The sequence below is a fragment of the Mustela nigripes genome, chromosome 1, assembly GCF_022355385.1.
Source record: "Mustela nigripes isolate SB6536 chromosome 1, MUSNIG.SB6536, whole genome shotgun sequence".
Lineage (NCBI taxonomy): Eukaryota > Metazoa > Chordata > Mammalia > Carnivora > Mustelidae > Mustela > Mustela nigripes.
In genome coordinates, this window is record NC_081557.1 from 90,993,175 (window position 1) to 91,010,560 (window position 17,386).

At 43.6% G+C, this 17,386-nt stretch overlaps 2 protein-coding genes across 2 annotated transcripts in view; one reads left to right on the plus strand and one right to left on the minus strand.

Moving 5' to 3' along the window:
* Window positions 1–17,386, minus strand: part of UBE4A (ubiquitination factor E4A) — a 42,310-nt gene that overhangs the window by 11,269 nt on the left and 13,655 nt on the right. Inside the window, exons 6-16 of the mRNA XM_059416276.1 lie at window positions 17,163–17,322; window positions 16,710–16,912; window positions 16,314–16,505; window positions 15,076–15,409; window positions 14,010–14,130; window positions 11,478–11,782; window positions 9,806–9,938; window positions 8,643–8,830; window positions 6,047–6,147; window positions 5,818–5,931; window positions 1,862–2,036 (exon numbers count right to left, since the gene is read on the minus strand). Coding sequence (XP_059272259.1) covers window positions 1,862–2,036; window positions 5,818–5,931; window positions 6,047–6,147; window positions 8,643–8,830; window positions 9,806–9,938; window positions 11,478–11,782; window positions 14,010–14,130; window positions 15,076–15,409; window positions 16,314–16,505; window positions 16,710–16,912; window positions 17,163–17,322 — 2,026 coding nt within the window. The remainder of the gene's footprint in view (window positions 1–1,861; window positions 2,037–5,817; window positions 5,932–6,046; window positions 6,148–8,642; window positions 8,831–9,805; window positions 9,939–11,477; window positions 11,783–14,009; window positions 14,131–15,075; window positions 15,410–16,313; window positions 16,506–16,709; window positions 16,913–17,162; window positions 17,323–17,386) is intronic.
* Window positions 290–937, plus strand: LOC132012808 (cytochrome c oxidase subunit 7C, mitochondrial-like). Its single transcript, XM_059392627.1, has one exon. It carries the CDS (start codon window positions 409–411, stop codon window positions 598–600), a length of 192 nt encoding a protein of 63 aa, XP_059248610.1. The 5' UTR covers window positions 290–408; the 3' UTR covers window positions 601–937.

Sequence of the window (17,386 nt, forward strand, 5' to 3'; positions counted from 1 at the left end):
GAAGGCAGTCGTCCAACCAACTGAGCCACCCAGGCGTCCCTAAAGAATATTTTTAAGAAGAAATATTTTACTTTTTAAAAAAAATACTGGGATGCCTGGGGGGCTCAGTTGGTTGGACAACTGCCTTTGGCTCAGGTCATGATCCCGGAGTCCCGGGATCGGTCCCTTATCGGGCTCCCAGCTCCACGGGGAGTCTGCTTCTCTCTCTGACCTCCTCACTCATGCTCTCTCTCACTGTCTCTCTCTCAAATAAATAAATAAATAAAATCTTAGGGAAAAAAAACCCTACTCTTCCCTTTTGGCTCCTACGCGCTGAGGAGCAAGGTCGTGAAAAGAGGAGGACCTCGGGGGTGCTGCCGTTTGTACCGTCTCAGGCTCTGAGCTTTTCACAAAACTTCCAACGGCGCTATGTTGGGACAGAGCATCCGGAGGTTCACAACCTCTGTGGTCTGTAGGAGCCACTATGAGGAGGGCCCAGGGAAGAATTTGCCATTTTCAGTGGAAAACAAGTGGCGATTGCTAGTTATGATGACTTTGTACTTTGGATCTGGATTTGCTGCACCTTTTTTTATAATAAGACATCAATTGCTTAAGAAGTAAGGATGTTTTAATTGATCCATCAAACAGATGTGGAAAGGAACATTTTAAGAGGTGCAGTCTCTTTGAAAAATGGATCAAACTCTTGAATTCAGCATACTCAATATGTTTGTAAATAAACTTATGGCATGAAAAAAAAAAAACAAAAAACTTCTAAGTCTTGGGGCACCTGGGTGGCTAAGCGGGTTAGGCCTCTGCCTTTGGCTCGGGTCATGATTTCAGGGTCCTGGGATCAAGCCCCACATTGGGTTCTCTGCTCAGCGGGGAGCCTGTTTCCCTCTCTCTCTCTCTGCCTACTTGTGGTAGCTCTCTCTGTCAAACAAATAAATAAAATCTTTAAGGTCATGATCTCAGGGTCCTGGGATCGAGCCCTGCATCAGGCTCTCGGCTCAGCGGGGAGCCTGCTTCCCCCTCTCTCTGCCTGCCTCTCTGCCTACTTGTGATCTCTCTCTGTCAAATAAATAAATAAAATCTTAAAAAAAAAGATGCCTAATAAACACATGTGGCAAGTGGCCACCAAACTGGATACTGTAGCTTGAGAGGGAGTACAGGTAAGTGTCTTTGATCTACCACATTTAACTAGAGTTCAAGAATGTTTTCAGGTTAATACACACACTCTCCCCCAGATATATTTATATGGCTAACTTGTTCTCAAGAAAAATTATACTAACTTATGCTTTCTGGCAAGCTGTGTGAGGGTGAATGTTTCTCATTTCAACAGGCATCTTCTTTTTAATTTTAAGTAGGCTCTGTGTCCAGTGTGGAGCTCAACGCATAGTCTATGTGGTCATGTGATCTCATGACCCTGAGATCAAGACCTGAGCTGTGTGATCAAGAGCTGGATGCCTGGGCGCCTGGGTGGCTCAGTGGGTTAAGCCGCTGTCTTCGGCTCAGGTCATGATCTCAGGGTCCTGGGATCGAGTCCCGCATCGGGCTCTCTGCTCGGCGGGGAGGAGTCTGCTTCCTCCTCTCTCTCTCTCTCTCTGCCTGCCTCTCTGCCTACTTGTGATCTCTCTCTGTCAAATAAATAAATAAATAAAATCTTAAAAAAAAAAAAAAAAAAAAAGAGTTGGATGCCTGACTGAGCCATCTGGGTGCCCTGGGCATCATCCTTCTTGAAGCTTCTCTAGTGGTTCATTTCCCTCTCACATTGTGTAGAATACTATTGCCAGAGTCTGACTTCTTAGTTTCAGCAGGGCTGATCCGTCAAATGAAGCAGATCTTGACCACTGGATTTTTTGGGAACACAGTGCTTTGTCCTTACCTGATGTCAGAAAGGCAAGGGTACCAATTGTTTCATTGGACATGATGTTATGGAAACGTGCCAGCTGTCCAAACATCTGTAGGCCAGCCTCCTTCTCTCGGCGGGCTTCTGGAGTCAGACTATCCCATTCACCTCGGTCTTTCTCAATCTGTTGAATCTTTATCTTGCTCAAATACTACAGAAACCAGAGGTGAAATGTATCAGAGAAGAAAGTACAGTTGAAGAGAAGATGATATTTCAGTGGTTATATTAATTTTTAAATTTTTACAATTTATTTATCTGCAAGAGCGTGAGAACAGGTAGAGGGACAGAAGCAGAGGGAGAGAGATCTCAAGTAGATTCTCTGTTGAATGCAGAGTGTGACATGGGGCTTGACCCCACCACCCGAGACAAAATTAAGAGTTGGATGCTCAGGGTGCCTGGGTGGCTCAGTGTTAAGGTTAAGCCTGTCTTTGGCTCAGGTCATGATCTCAGGGTCCTGGGATCGAGCCCCGAATCAGGCTCTCTGCTCAGCAGGGAGCCTGCTTTCCCCCCTTCCTGCCTGCCTTTCTGCCTACTTGTGATCTTTGTCTGTCAAATAAATAAATAAAGTCTTTTTTTTTTTTTTAAAGATTTTATTTATTTTTATTTATTTATTTGACAGAGAGAGATCACAAGTAGACAGAGAGGCAGGCAGAGAGAGAGAGAGGGAAGCAGGCTCCCTGCTGAGCAGAGAGCCCGATGCGGGGCCCGATCCCAGGACCCTGAGATCATGACCCGAGCTGAAGGCAGCGGCCTAACCCACTGAGCCACCCAGGCGCCCCAAATAAATAAAGTCTTTAAAGAGTTGGATGCTCAACCAACTAAGCCATCCAGCCCCTTAAGCCCTTCTATTTATTTATTTATTTATTTATTTATAAGCCGTTCTATTTAAAATCTAGTTTGTCTTTATATTAATTAAAAAAAAGATTTTATTTATTTTTTTGTCAGAGAGAGAGTGAGCGAGCAAGCAAGCATGCACAAATAGGGGGACTGGCAGGCAGAGGGGGAGGCAAGCTCCCTGATGAGCAGGGAGTCCTATGTGGGACTCCATCCTAGGACCCTGGGATGCTGACTTGAGCCAAAGGCATATACTTAACCAACTGAGCCACCCAGACATCCCTAAAATCTAGTTTAGTAACCAGGAAAACGGGGGACTATGTAAGAAATGTGAGCCTTTACTTCTCAGCATAGGGCTGAGGTTCCATATAGATTTGTTTTACTCATTTGTTCCATGTGAGTATTACAGTCTCTGAAATAGAAAGGAGGATAAATAGTATCGTGTCTGAAATCCAGGCAAAAATAAACAGGCTGAAATGAAAAAAAGGGACAAATCCTTCTTAAAAAATGAAAAACAACAAAAACAACAAAAAAACCCCCCAAAACCTCCAAAAGTCCCAACAAAACCAAACCCCAAACTGCCTTTCAAAAAACAAAGCTCTATCAAGTATGCAAGATGTCTGGAAGGAGAAGCATAAATATTAAAAACTGTCTACTTCTCATCATTCTTGCAGTCCTATGACAATGCCATCTGGTATCATTCTTTGTATCTGAGCTCTTGCTCAGAAGGGTCTATTTATTAAAGGACTTGCTCGTGTTTTCCATGAAAGCCTATCTAAAATCAAGAAGTATGGGACTATGAAAAAAGCAAGAACTCTCCTCACAGATTAAATACAAGTTACTGGGGTGCCTGGGTGGCTCAGCCGTTAAGCATCTGCCTTTGGCTCGGGTCACGATCCCAGGTTCTTGAGGTTGAGCTCACATTGGGCTCCCTGCTCAGTGGGAAGCCTGTTTCTCCTTCTCCCACTCCCCCCTGCTTGTGTTCCCTGTCTCCCTGTGTCTCTCTCTGTCAAATAATAAATAAATCTTAATAAACAAATAAATAAATGTATGTACCTATGTATGTCTGTATGTATGTTACTGGGGGACTGCAAATCAGTATGAGGAGCTTGTGGCTATCCCACAGGCCACCTGCATGGCTTACCTGCCTCATGCACCTTTGGGCCACTGCCTTAGCTTTCTTACAGCGGTCACCACTGATAAGGGAACTTTTTTTCCTTAAGATTTTTTTTATTTTTTTTAAGATTTTATTTATTTATTTGACACACAGAGAGTAAGCACAAGTAAGCAGAGCAGCAGGCAGAGAGAGGGGGAAGGAGGCTCCCCACTGAGCAGAGAGCCCCATTTGGGGTTCGATCCCAGAGCCCTGGGATCATGACCTGAGCCAAAGGCAGAGGCTTAACCCATTGAGCCACCCAGTGGGTTTCTTTCAGTGCCCCTTTCTTAAGATTATTTATTTATTTATTTGACAGAGAGCACAGCAGGGGGAGCAGTAGGCAGAGGGAGAAGGAGAAGCAGGCTTGCCGAACAGGGAGTCTGATATGTGGCTTGATCCCAGGACCCTGGGATCATGACCTGAGCCAAAGGCAGATGCTTAACCAACTGAGCCACCCAGGCACCCCAGGGAAGTTGTATTTTTTTTTTTTTTTAAAGATTTTATTTATTTATTTGGCAGAGAGACACAGCTAGAGAGGGAACACAAGCAGGGGGAGTGAGAGAGGGAGTAGCAGGCTTCCTACAAAGCAGAGAGCCCGCTGTGGGGCTTGATCCAAGGACTCTGGGATCATGACCTGAGCTGAAGGCAGACACTTAACAACTGAGCCACCCAGGCGCCCCCTAGGGGAGTTTTTAATATGAGCAAAAAGCAGCTCCATGAGGAACGAGTAAGGATATGATGCACTGAAGCTGGTGACAGGCACCCAGGTGAAGACTTTGGGAAACACACGTTTCAAATGTAAAGATGTGAGAGCCTACGGATAGGTGAAGAGTCTGGTGACCTGCAGTGTTTATATGAAAAAATAACCAAAACCAGAGAGTTTTTATCAAGTAGTGGCACAAGAATCAGAATCTTTCAGGAAGGGAATAAGAATCATTGCCTTAGTGAGTCACTGTTACTCATGGGTTGGGATGGACAATGGTTGAAAGTTATTGATCAGGGACGCCTGGGTGGTTCAGTTGGTTAAGTGACTGCCTTCGGCTCAGGTCATGATCCCAGAGTCCCAGGATTGAGTCCCGCATCGGGCTCCCGGCTCCGTAGGGAGTCTGTTTCTCCCTCTGACCTTCTCCTCGCTCATGCTCTCGCTCACTGTCTCTCTCTCAAATAAATAAATACAATCTTTTTTTAAAAAAAAAAAAGAAAGTTATTGACCAAATGCGAGGTCTTCGGATTTCCTTCTGTGCTGCTAGCATGATTAATCATGCTGGTTTACCTTAGTTTTAGCTTTCTTTTCCACTTTATCGCCCAAGTTTATGAGGCTTCAATGACCCTTGATATTGGTCTCTAATGTAATAATATCTATCAACCTCTGTAATGGCAAGGTTCATGGTACATTACTTCTCACAAATTTTTGGTGTCCAAACTGGTACTATGGGCATAAAGATTGGTCTATTCTAACATTTTTTTTTTTTAAGATTTTATTTGTTTATTTGAGAGACAAAGAGCACAAATGGAAGGGCAAGCGTTAGAGGGAGAGGGAGCAGCAAGCTCCCCACTGAGCAGGGAGCCTGATGTAGGACTCGATCCCAGGACCCTGAGATTGTGACCTGAAGTGAAGTCTGACTGAGCCACTCAGATGTCCCAAGACTGCTCTATTCTAATCTGAAGGTAAAAAGTATGTATTTATTATTTGATAAGGGCAGTTAAATCTGTCCTAAAGAATTGTTATTTAAATATTTTATTTATTTGTTTGTCAGAGAGAGCGAGCGAGCACAAGCAGAGGGAATGGCAGGGAGAGGGAGAAGCTGGCTCCTCACTGAGCAGGGTGCCCAGTCCAGGACTCGATCCCAGGACCCTGGGTCATGACCCGAGAGGATGGCAGACGCTTACTCAACTAAACCACCCATGCATCCCTAAAGTTTTTTAATTTACTTATTCTTACCTGTATGGCTTCATCCAGGAGAAAGATGGCATCGTTCATCAGCAGGTTAAGAAAGCGGAGGAAAAGCGGGGGATTCATGGCTTCTAAATTCTTAGAGGCATAGTCAGCCAAATCCTGTTAAGTCCCAGCCCAAGACAAAACCATTTTAGTACCGAACCACAACTCAGTGGGGCATATCTGAAGTAAAACTCAGAGAACTCAGCTTTGGCTTCACCAAAAACTCTCTCACCTTAATGCTCTCTCGATAGGGATCTGTTCCCCACATGTACCTTAGGATGGGATACATGGGACGTCGGTAATTAAACTTCTGTTCAAATTGATGGGGGTCTCCTGGAATAGGGTAAGAGCAAAAACCCAGCAAAGGTGGTGCTACTAGAGAAAGATAAGAGTTTATGCCTGGGAAGCCATTTTCTTTTATTCTGAATGTGTCAAGACAACTGGTAATATCTGCCCTGGGAGTTTACAAAGGCCCAGAATGACAGCCAAGTGTTTACTTATGTCCTTACTAACAGAATAAGAGGGAGACAGACGGGGCGCCTGGGTGGCTCAGTCAGTTAGGCATCTGTCTGCATCTCGGGTCGTGGTCTCGGGGTTCTAGGATCGAGCCCCGCATCGGGCTCTCCGCTCAGCAGGGAGCCTGCTTTTCCCTCTCCCTCTGCCTCCTCCCCACAGCTTGTGCTCTCTCGCAAATAAATAAATAAATAAAAATTAAAAATTAAAAAAAAAAAAAGAAAAGAAAAGAAAAGAGGGAGACAGACATAAAAGATGCCACATGCAGAAAAGGACAAGGACCAAGCTGTCCACTAAAAGCCAGGGGAAACAAATACTTCCATATCCAAATGTAAAGTCTTATCAGACTCTGAATGAGGCCTCCAAACTGACTGTTGTGGCAGTGACAGCCACGTGCTGAACAGGATATTAAGTAACCTCCATGTTCCTCATAGACAACATTCCAGCTGCAAGATGAACTGGCTCTTAGTAACCCTGAAAAATCAGGTCAGGGGCTAAAAACCTGAGGCTTATACTGTTTTGACCAATCAAAGGAACTGCCCCATCTTTGTAGCTTGGGTCATATAATGAAAGTAGAATATGGGATTTGGAGTCAGAATATATAGGTTTTCCCTTTGGCTCTACTTATTTCAAGTCTCTTAATATTTTTAAACTTCAACTTGCTCAGAAATAAAACAGGAATTAGAATCGCATGTAAAGGGTTGAAATGGTCATATAATGAGATAACTGCAGTGATTCACTGTGTGACTGTGTATGTATTAGGAAGATTTACATGAACTATCTCATTAGTTGTCACTTCACCCCATGTTATAGATGAGGACACTAAGGCTCAGAGGTGAGCAAGTGACAAAACCAAGACTTAAATAGGAAAGGCACTCAGAACAATGTTAACTATCTCTTTAAATGTTAACTGTATTTGTTAACAAACAAAAACAAATACCATCCTACCTGATGGTAGGACAACTTTTATTTTTTTAATTTAGAACATCTCTTTTAAAAGGGGTCTTGTATAAGTGCCTAACATATATTATTTACTGGTTGAGATGGGGTACAGTTTACTTTTGATCTCAGGGTGGTGAGTTTGAGCCCCATGTTGGAGACAAAGTTTACTTAAAAAAAAAAAAAAAAAAAAAGATAGGGTGCCTGAGTGGCTCAGTGGGTTAAGCCTCTGCCTTCGGCTCAGGTCATGATCTCAGGGTCCTGGGATCAAGTCCCACATCAGGCTCTCTGCTCAGTGGGGAGCCTGCTTCCCTCTCCCCATCTGCCTGCCTGCCTACTTGTGATCTTTCTCTCTAACAAATAAAATCTTTAAAAAAAAAAAAGAAAAAAGAAAAAACTGTCCCACTACTCAGCAATTTTGAGGCAGATAAAAATAAGTACTTGGGGTCGGGGTGACTAGGTGAGTCAGTTGGTTATGACCTTAGGGTTGTGAGACTGAGCTCCGCACTAGGCTCCACACTGGTGTGGCTCCTGCTTAAGGTTCATCCTCTACCTCTTCCCCTGCCCCTCCCCAACCCCCACTAGAAAAAGAAAAAAGACATAGGTTGTAACTGAACAGGATACTTTGCTGGAACATAAATCAAGCATGTAATAAAATTGATAAGAGTATGTGGGTCTTTTTAGATTTTTTAAATTAAAGATTCTTTTTATTGTCAGAGAGAGAGTGTATGCACACGCACAAGCAGAGGAAGTGGCAGGCAGAGGGAGAAACAGGCGCCCCACAGAGCAAGGAGCCTGATGTGGGACTCGATCCCAGGACCCCTATGATAACAACCTGAGCCGAAGGTAATCATTTAACTGACTGAGCCACCCAGGCATCCCCATAGATTTTATTTATCTATTTGAGAGAGAGAGAGAGAAAAAGAGAAGCAAGAGTTGGGGGAGGGACAGAAGGAGAGGGAGAAGCTGATTCCCTGCTGAGTGGAGCCTGACATGGGCCTCCAACCCAGGACCCTGAGATCATAACCTGAGCCAAAGTCAACTGCTTACCAACTGATCCACCCCAGGCAACGCCCCCACCCTTGTTTTTCTTTTTGAGGGGAGACAGAATCAGCCTGATTCTACCACTTAGTTGTATGACACAGACAAATTATCTTTTCAAGCATTCATGTCCTTATATGTACAACAGGGATGATGTAGTAAAACTTGCCAGATGGTGACAAATTAATGAAACAATGTAAGAAAAAGCACTTAGCATCAAGGCTGGCACATAGATATTCCATAACTGATGGCTGATGCTATTTTTCTGACATTAAATACTGATCAAGCTAGGAGACTCCACTAGGGATCTGCTTCTCAGTTCTGGACTGCTTTACCTGTAAACTCAATGTCCACAAACACCTTGATTAGCGCTTCTGCAAGGTGGGCTGCATAGGGAAAGTTGCAGAACACACGTTTCCGGTGGAACACACTGGTTACCAAGGGATTTGGCGTCTGGTCCAGGTGGGGCATCACTGCTTCCAATACCTCAGCCAGTTTGGCCCTTAGGTGAGGATTCTTCATTCTGCACAAAGGACAGAAAGCCAGTTGAGCAGGTAGAAAAGTTAACTCTCAAACTGATGACAATTTTCTCCACATGAGGAACCACTGCTGGAAGAGAAAAGAGGGTTCTGTCTTGTCCAGGCTGTCAGTTTCTGTGGGTAACGTAGGGTACGACATCATTTAACTTTTGAGATCACAGCCGGCCAAGTATGAGGATGAGTACTCAAGTTTCTCTATAATGTCTAGCCATTCTGTTTACTCTTCTATAATAATCTACTGTTTACTGCTTACATTCCCTGACAGTTTCATCGAGGAGAAACCTGCCTTTCTAAGTTTCCTGAGGGCCAGGGTCAGGCTGCAGTTCTACATTACTGACGCTGGACAGCACGTGTGCCTGATAAATCCTAGTTGGCTCATGACTTCTCCCTGGGTCTACTCAGCTCAGGGAAGGACTGGCTTCTACCTACTTCTCACTGACACGGCTCAGGGCATTGCGCATCATTCCATTTGCACACACGGTTTCCTTTGGCCTGACACCAAAAACTCCAGGGAAGCAACTCTACAGGTCAGTGAGCATCCCTGAGAAAGGGGAGCAGAAGCTCTGAATGAGAAGATGAGATGTGAAAGCATTTACCTGTGTTGACTGCTCATGCAACTCAGAACGTTAAGGGTAAACTTTGTGACCATACAGAACTACCTGCACTGGTAAGGTTTTTGGCATTAAGGTAACTATTTTAACCAGCCACTTGCAGTGGAATTCCCACTGGTTCTCTCACAAGCACGTTTGGATTCTTTGTAGGCAAAGTCCTTGGCTTGTTATGCCTCTCAAGACGGGGAATTTCCAGCTAGCCGCAAGCACGGTCAGGTGATTCATTAGTGTTAACCCCACTTCTGAAGGCAAGCCCTTCTGATTCAGGCTTGTGTGTTCTTGGTTGAGAAGTTTTCTGAATGCTCTGCACCTCTAAGTGGTATCAGAGCCAAGCTTCCAAAACCTCACCTTTCTATGCTTCCAGTGAAAATCGTAATAAAGTGAAGAACATGTTCTAGAGAGTCGGCAGATGTCTCCAAGATGTCATCGGCAAAGCGGCGGAGAAAAATGAGGAAATCGCCCAAGTTATCTGCAAAAAATTCTGAAAAAGAAAACATTTACTGCAATTAGTGAAACATCTGACTTTCTGTATTAAGTAATATTGAAATTCCTCCCTTTTGCTCTACCTAATGAAGGTTAAAAAGTCCCAAATGTCCTAGTAGGTACTAAGAATGGAGACAAGGTCATAAATGCAGACTCTCCTTTAAAGGTAAGTCAATTTTTCAGGGCGCCTGGGGGTCTCAGTCATTAATTGTCTGCCTTCAGCTCAGGTCACGATCCCAGGGTGCTGGGACTGAGTCCCGCACTGGGCTCCCTGCTTGGTGGGAGGCCTGCTTCTCCTTCTCCACTTCCCCTGCTTATGTTTCCTCTCTTGCTGTTGTCTCTGTCAAATAAATAAAGTCTTTGGAAAAAAAAGGAAGGGTAAGTCAATTTTTATTTCTATCCAATTCAATATGAAAATAGCAGAGACACAAAATACTGTTCACACACCAGTGCAACTTAAAAAGGTACACTGATAGACATTCATTTCACACTCAAGGTTAACTGTGCATTAAATAACCCTTTAGATGGATAAAGAATCTCCAACAAAGATGAATACATTAGATGACTCTGGTCATCCGTCTCAAGGATGGTCCTCCAATTGTCTTTGCTTCCTGGTATTCATGTCCTTGTGTGTCCCTCCCTACACTCGCCCAGAGGATAGGCATATAGCAGCAATGGTATATGTATTTCCATGGTGAGGTTATAAAAGCCTATAGCTTCCTTGCTCTCAAGGAAGCCAGCTGCCATATCACGAACAGTACTAGGGAGAGATCTGTGTGACCTGGAAAAGGGGCCAGTAAACAAATGAGGTCTGCCAACAACCACATGACCTGGCTTGTAAGCAGATCCTCCAGTTCTGGTCAAGGCCTCAGATTCCTGTGGCCCTGACCGACAGCTCGGCCACAGCCGCATGAAGAGACCCAGAGGCAGAACCAGCTCGGCCACAGCCGCCGAAGAGACCCAGAGGCAGAACCATGCGGTCAAGCCACTCCTGGACTCCTGACCCACAGAATACGTGTAAGACGACATTTGTTTTAGGTGCTACGTTTTGGGATGATCTGTTATTTAGCAACAGATGACCAATACGGTGATCAAGAACATACAACCTGATTCTAATAGACAGCATCTGCCAACTCCTCACCGACAAACCTACATACACAATCTCCTTAACCAACAGGGGATCACAGTTTTTCTTCCCCTAAAGAAGAGCACAGGGAGAGCCGGACAGATAAATTTAGAAGATGGACAATGGAAACAATATTAATGCTAAAACTAACAGCTCTGAAAACCCTGGCAGCACTTAATCCTTTGAGGATTATTTTCTGATACACACAGAAGTGGGGACACAAGGCTGAGGAAAAAGCTGTTGGTTCCCCCATCCTTTGACCAGTAGATATTATCTATAAATTCGAGTTATTTCTCCAAAAACAGTTGAGTGATCATTAAGGACGGGTACTTTGATGGTTAAACTTCCGAAGTGACCCGGTGAAACTTAGCTAGCTATAAATAGGCAGTTCCCAAGGAAGAGCCTGCTTACCTGGCACATAAGCCAAAGAGCTGTAGCCATCTGGCAAAGGAAAAGTTAGCTCAACTGGCTGTGAGCCCTCATTGCCTATGGCCAGCTGGACGAGCAGAACAGCCATGGACACCTGCAAGTTGAGACAGTTCTGTAGCATCTGGGGCTCCGTCATGGCAGTCTTGGTAGAAAGGTAGATGGTCATCAGCCGTTCAAACTGCTCACGAAGGTTGTCAGCGGCAGGGCTAGAACTTTGCTGAGCATCTCGCCAGGCAACCTGCAGCCGATGCAGGTTCTGGTTGATTTTTACCATCTGATCATGCAACCTGCCCCCAAGAAAGAAGAAGAGATTGGGTCAGGAGGCTCATACAGGACAGCTGAGTACAGATTGCTCCAGAAAAACAAACCCTCATTTATTTATCCAAGTATCCTCTTTCACGATATAGGGAGCTGCGAATGTGGTGACACAGAAGGCACTCGCACAACTTACTGACAGGACAGGGGCAGGGGTTATAGCTCTGGGAAAACGTCACCAAGTATTTGACATAAATGACACTAACTATAAATAGCAGCCTTTAGATGAAAGCACCATCCAAAGACCAGTAGCTTTCTTGAAGAGGGTGTAGATTGGGCTGTTACCATGTAAAATAAGTAACGATTAGATAAAGTACAAAGAGAGCCCAACAGGATAGTCTGACACTGCACAGTTGCAATGATTGTACCTGGATATATTATACGGACAGTTTCTCTACAGTTAGTTGAGAACAAAAGCTTGAGGAGAAGGACTCTAAGTTAGTAACGACCACATATAAACTGGTAGCCTCCTGGGATGCAACCTAAGAAAAAGCTTCTAGTCCTTTGTTGTTCAATATAAAATCACATTATTCTTTACAAAGGGTCAGCCAAATGTTCTCTAATGAAAGGAAGCCCCGTAATTCAATGTTACGGATAGTTGTCTCTATGGATACAGTCCAAAGTCATCTTCTTTGGCCCTGTAGACAATGTCTACGGTTAGCAAGCCAATACGGGGAGTCTAGATGACAGTCATTTCTACGTCTGAATGTCGGTGGCTGAGCAGGTTAAACATATGCTGCGTTACCTATTTTGTCATTTAAAATGTCGATGACTGGGATAGAAAAACTAATAAAGACAGAATTTCATTTTTCTAGAAATTCACTGAGTTTTAAAAAATCCTCTGTGCCAATCAATGTAAATATCCTGAGAAGACATTAATAACTGCTATTCTCAGTACCTCTTCCTAAGGACTGTACCAACTTTCTTTTTTTAAAGATTTTATTTATTTATTCGACAGAAAGAGACACAGCGAGAGCGAACTCATACAAGGGGAGTGGGAGAGGGATAAGCAGTGCTGAGCAGGGAGCCCGATGTGGGGCTCAATCCCAGGACCCTGGGATCATGACCTGAGCTGATGGCAGATGCTTAAGGGCTGAGCCACCCAGGTGCCCCTTTAACAACTTCCTTAGTTAAACTTGCAGTCATGTTCAGCTAAACCAGAGGACAGAAACAATCACAAAATGGTGTATGGCCTGCCAGAACCAGAACTCTAGTTCTTACATTTTCATGCTTCTAGAATCCTTTTGATCCTTGATATATAAATCTTTTGTGGTCCTACTGATCTTATTGGTATTCCTGATAAACATTTCATTTCTTCTTCTTTTTAAATTTTTTTTTTTTTTTAATTTTAAAGAGAGTGAGAGAGAGTGCATGCGCGTATATGCTCGAGCCCCAAACATTTCTTTAATTTTGTCAGTTTTGTCTCTGTATCACAGACTAGAGCTTGGTCTTTTTCATCAAGAGTAGTAAGTAATGAAAATTCAAGAGCAGACAGTGAAAAGTTAAAAGAATTCCACTTTCACAGATCACAATAGGAAGATAGTGATTTAAAAATTTGCCAGTTTCGGGGCACCTGGGTGGCTCAGTCGGTTAAGCTCTGCCTTTGGCTCAGGTCATGATCCCAGTATCCTGGGATCGAGTCACACATTGAGTTACCTGATCAGTGGGGGAGTCTGCTTCTTCCTCTCCCTCTGCCTGCTATTCCCTTTGCTTGTGCTCTGTTAAATAAATAAAATCTTAAAATTTTTTTTTGCAAGTTTGGGGGCCCCTGGGTGGCTCAGCTGGTTGAGTCCAACTCTTGATTTCGGCTGCAGTCATGATCTCAGGATTGTAGGATGGAGCCCTGAGTCAGGCTTTACGTTTAGCAGGGAAGTCTGCTTGAGGATTCTTTCTCCACCCCTCCCCGCCCCTTCCCCTGCTCTCTTTCTCTCTAAAATAAAGAAATAAATCTTTTAAAAAATTTTCATGTTCAGTGAACAATACTAGTGTCTTTAATTTTAATTAGCATAGCAAGTAAAAAATGAAAAGTAAAGTAAAGTAATCTGGACAAAGGCAATTCACATAAATACGACAAAGTACATATAAAACCCCGTTCCTTTTAGATCCTAATGGGAGCCTTTAGAATGAAGTGAGGCTCACTTTCAACCTTTTGGTTTGTAACCCCACGAAACAGTTTTTGAATGACATTAGAGCAGTTACCTGTGAAATCCTAAGTACAAGGTGTACTCGGTCAGGACAAGGTTCTCTGTCACAAGGTTGTAGTTCTGGGGGAACTTTGGCTCCTGCATAGCTGGGATCAAACAAGTCTCTTTGTCCAAACCTCAAAGAAGGTAAAAGGAACAGTAAATGACTTGCCCCAGACTTTTGTCCTGGGTATCCAGTGTCCCCTTATTCTAGCTTAACTTCCATACTGCTACAATGAGAGTTTTTTTTTTTTTCTAGTAATTTCTTTTTAAAAACAAATGTAGGAAACACTGTCAATATTGCCAAGTGATAACAGTGCATCATCTCTATCTATTTGTGATTTTCCAGATTTCCTGTTGACTATATATTGCTTTTAGGATTAGAAGAGTCATAAAACGGAGGAAATACACCAAAATTAAGAGGAGTTCTTAATTTTTTTTTCAAGAATTATTCACTTTGAGTGACTTGTTTTCTTCTTTTCACTTCTCTGCATTGAGTTTTCTCTGAACTGGCCCCGATATTTTTCCTCCCTAGACTCATTTCCTGCCAATTCCCATACTCCTTTCCCACCTAGCACTCCCACTGAACTTCTCACTATTCCCCAATAAAGCCTTTCACAGCTTTGTATCTTTGTACTTTAAACCCAACTCATCTTTCAAGACTCGGCCACAAAGACTTCCAACTTCTGTAGAATTTATTATTCACTCTCTCCTTTGTGCCCCCACTGTTTAGCCCTATCCGTATTATGATTATCTATTCATATATCTGCTTTCTTCTGGAGGCTTTGAGTTGAAAGACCAAACAGTGACTGCGCTTTATTATTTTTACAAAGAATGAATCAATCAATACCCAAAGGCTGCTAAATTCAGAAAGAAAATCTAACGAAAGGACAATATCTAAAAACTACCATTTTAGACATCTGTCTTCCTAAAATTTATAGTAGCTTTGCTTTTTGCCTCATCTTGAGAAAGAGGCACCTTTGTGAAAACGGATAAAAGTGATGTCTTAGATGTTACACACACACATACACATACGAGCACGCGCGTGTGCACACATCTTGAGAAGCCCAGTTCCCCCCTACCTCTCATGTGCACATTTTTAATTTTTCGTTCTTCATCATTCAACTCCTTCAGGGCACAGTAAGTGGGGTTAAAGGTGAGGAGCCGAGAGGATTTGGGTTTGCAAAACGGCTGGCATAGCTTCAGGAGAGCAGCACCCAGATTCAGAAAGAAGGCATCCGAGGCATACATTTGGAAGAAGATTTCTGGCATCTGATTGGCCCAAATCTTGGTGCGGCCTGCGTTTGCATGCAAACAGTTTCCAAGCCAGGACAAGATACAGTGTTTGGTTTCTGGAGAGAGCTGGAGTAAGTTCTTCAGCATCTGGTAGATCTTTTCATGGAACTGAGCCATGAACTGTTTAACCAGAAAACACAACCACAGAACATTCCAGTTTCACAATCCTCATATTTGTTTCTCCCAAACCTTAGCCACTGGCAATTTCCAAAAATATCCTAATCCTAATCTTCTCTCTCACTCTCCCTTTGCTTTATACCCCAGTTCTGATTAAAAAATTTTTTTTCTTTCTGAGCATTTATGGGAGATTGATTCCCCGATGAGCTGCCAAACTGCAGACAGCATTTACATAGCTTTAGGGGTCAGTAAATTTTTGTCCGCAAAGGGCCAGATGATAAATATTTTTGGCTTTGCAAGCTATATGCTGACTGTGGCAACTATTCCAACTCTACCACTGTGGCATAAAATCAAGCCATAAACAACATGCGTATGAACGGCCAAGGCTGTGTTCAACAGAACTATTTACCAAAACAGGTGGCAGGCCGGATCTGGCCACTGCAGTGATTTGCCAATTCCTGCCTAAATGGGTCAACCACTTACTGCCTCATGTTGGCCAGACCTCTGCTGGAATTCTCACTAAGAAGCCCAAATGGAGAGGACGTTGGTGGAAGGAAGAAAAGGAAAAAAAATCGGTTTATATGCTGGAGTTCAGTTGGAAGATTTTAGGAGCCCAGGTCGTAAGAGACAGCTTGGTGTCAACAGCAGGGGCTGAGGGGAAGTGGCTGGGCCCCAGCACCGCGCAAAGAGCCGCAGCAGCTTATTCTTAAACTGTGTACCGGCTTCTCCTCTGCCCTGAGCCTGGGCTGAAAAGAGGACAATTTCTTTACGTGATTACAGTAGAAAGCCAAGCAGATTGATCTGCTTCCCCAAAGAGGCTCAAGCGGCCTTATCTGCATCTGCTTCCCGAGGAAACGCGACTTCACCTAGGATTAGGGGGCTGGGAGACAGTGGTAAACAGTTCCACCTGATGGATGTTGGCCTCTTGCACTTTGATCTCCTGGGGACTGGAACGAGATGGATTCAGGAAGTAGCCGTGATTTTCTACTACACCTGGAGTCTTTAATAAGCAGGAGATATTCAGGATTACTCCCAGCAAGGTCTTCTGGTACATCTGCCCATTGCTAGGGTCCTTGGGCTGAATGTACTCTACAAAAACCTAAAGGAGAAAACAAGTCCTACTTATTCGTCTGTATGAGGAGATAAAGGTAGTGGGGTGAGAGGATCTCAAAGAGTCAAGTCCATACAACAACCAATGTATCTTTTTTTAATTCAACAGGTAATATTACGGCACGTTCAGGACAGGGACCCATAAAGCGTTAAATCCCCAGTGCAAATGCATATGTATCACTTTCAAACCTACCTTTGCCATATCCTTCTGCCTAGTGAAATAGAGAAGAATATCCAGATATGCATAAAACAGGATCTGACAGAGTTCTAGATCTTTTATTCGGCCCAATAAAATATCGAACACTGGAATCATGACTTCTGGAAATGTGCGCACTTCCTCATCCAATATCAAGGCTTCAATGACCTCTTCGAGAAATTCAGTTACATCTTCAAAATCTAACAGATGACAAATGAGAGGAAAAGAAGCTTGTGTCGATTTTTATATGCTTTTACACGCAGGCTCTCTACCCTTCTCACACTTCTGATAATTCTACTGGTATTCAACCCCAGAGGTCAAGATATGAGCTTTCTTCCTTAAGTTATCCTTTCTGGAACCATAATGGCTCTGAGGCTTTCTAATGCAATTAAAGAACTTTAATTTGGAAACCAAAATGTAGAAACTCAGCGATCTTGCTTATGTACTCACGGGCTCCTTGGATGGCTTCCAACATCAAATCTACCAGCTGCTCATGAATGTTCTGGTCAACATAGATCTCTGGGGTGAGGAGGACTGTTCGGGTATTGGACACGGTGAGGTTCCTGCACTGCACTGCAAAGGGGAGCAAGTTCTCTGGAACTTTGGTAATCTGGAAATAGAATGAAGAAGAGAGGGGAGAGTCTAGCTCTATGACCTGAACAAGGGTGACCACA

Coding starts and splice junctions, on each gene's coding strand:
- LOC132012808 (XM_059392627.1), top strand. CDS start 409: ATGTTGGGACAGAGCATCCGGAGGTTCACAACCTCTGTGGTCTGTAGG.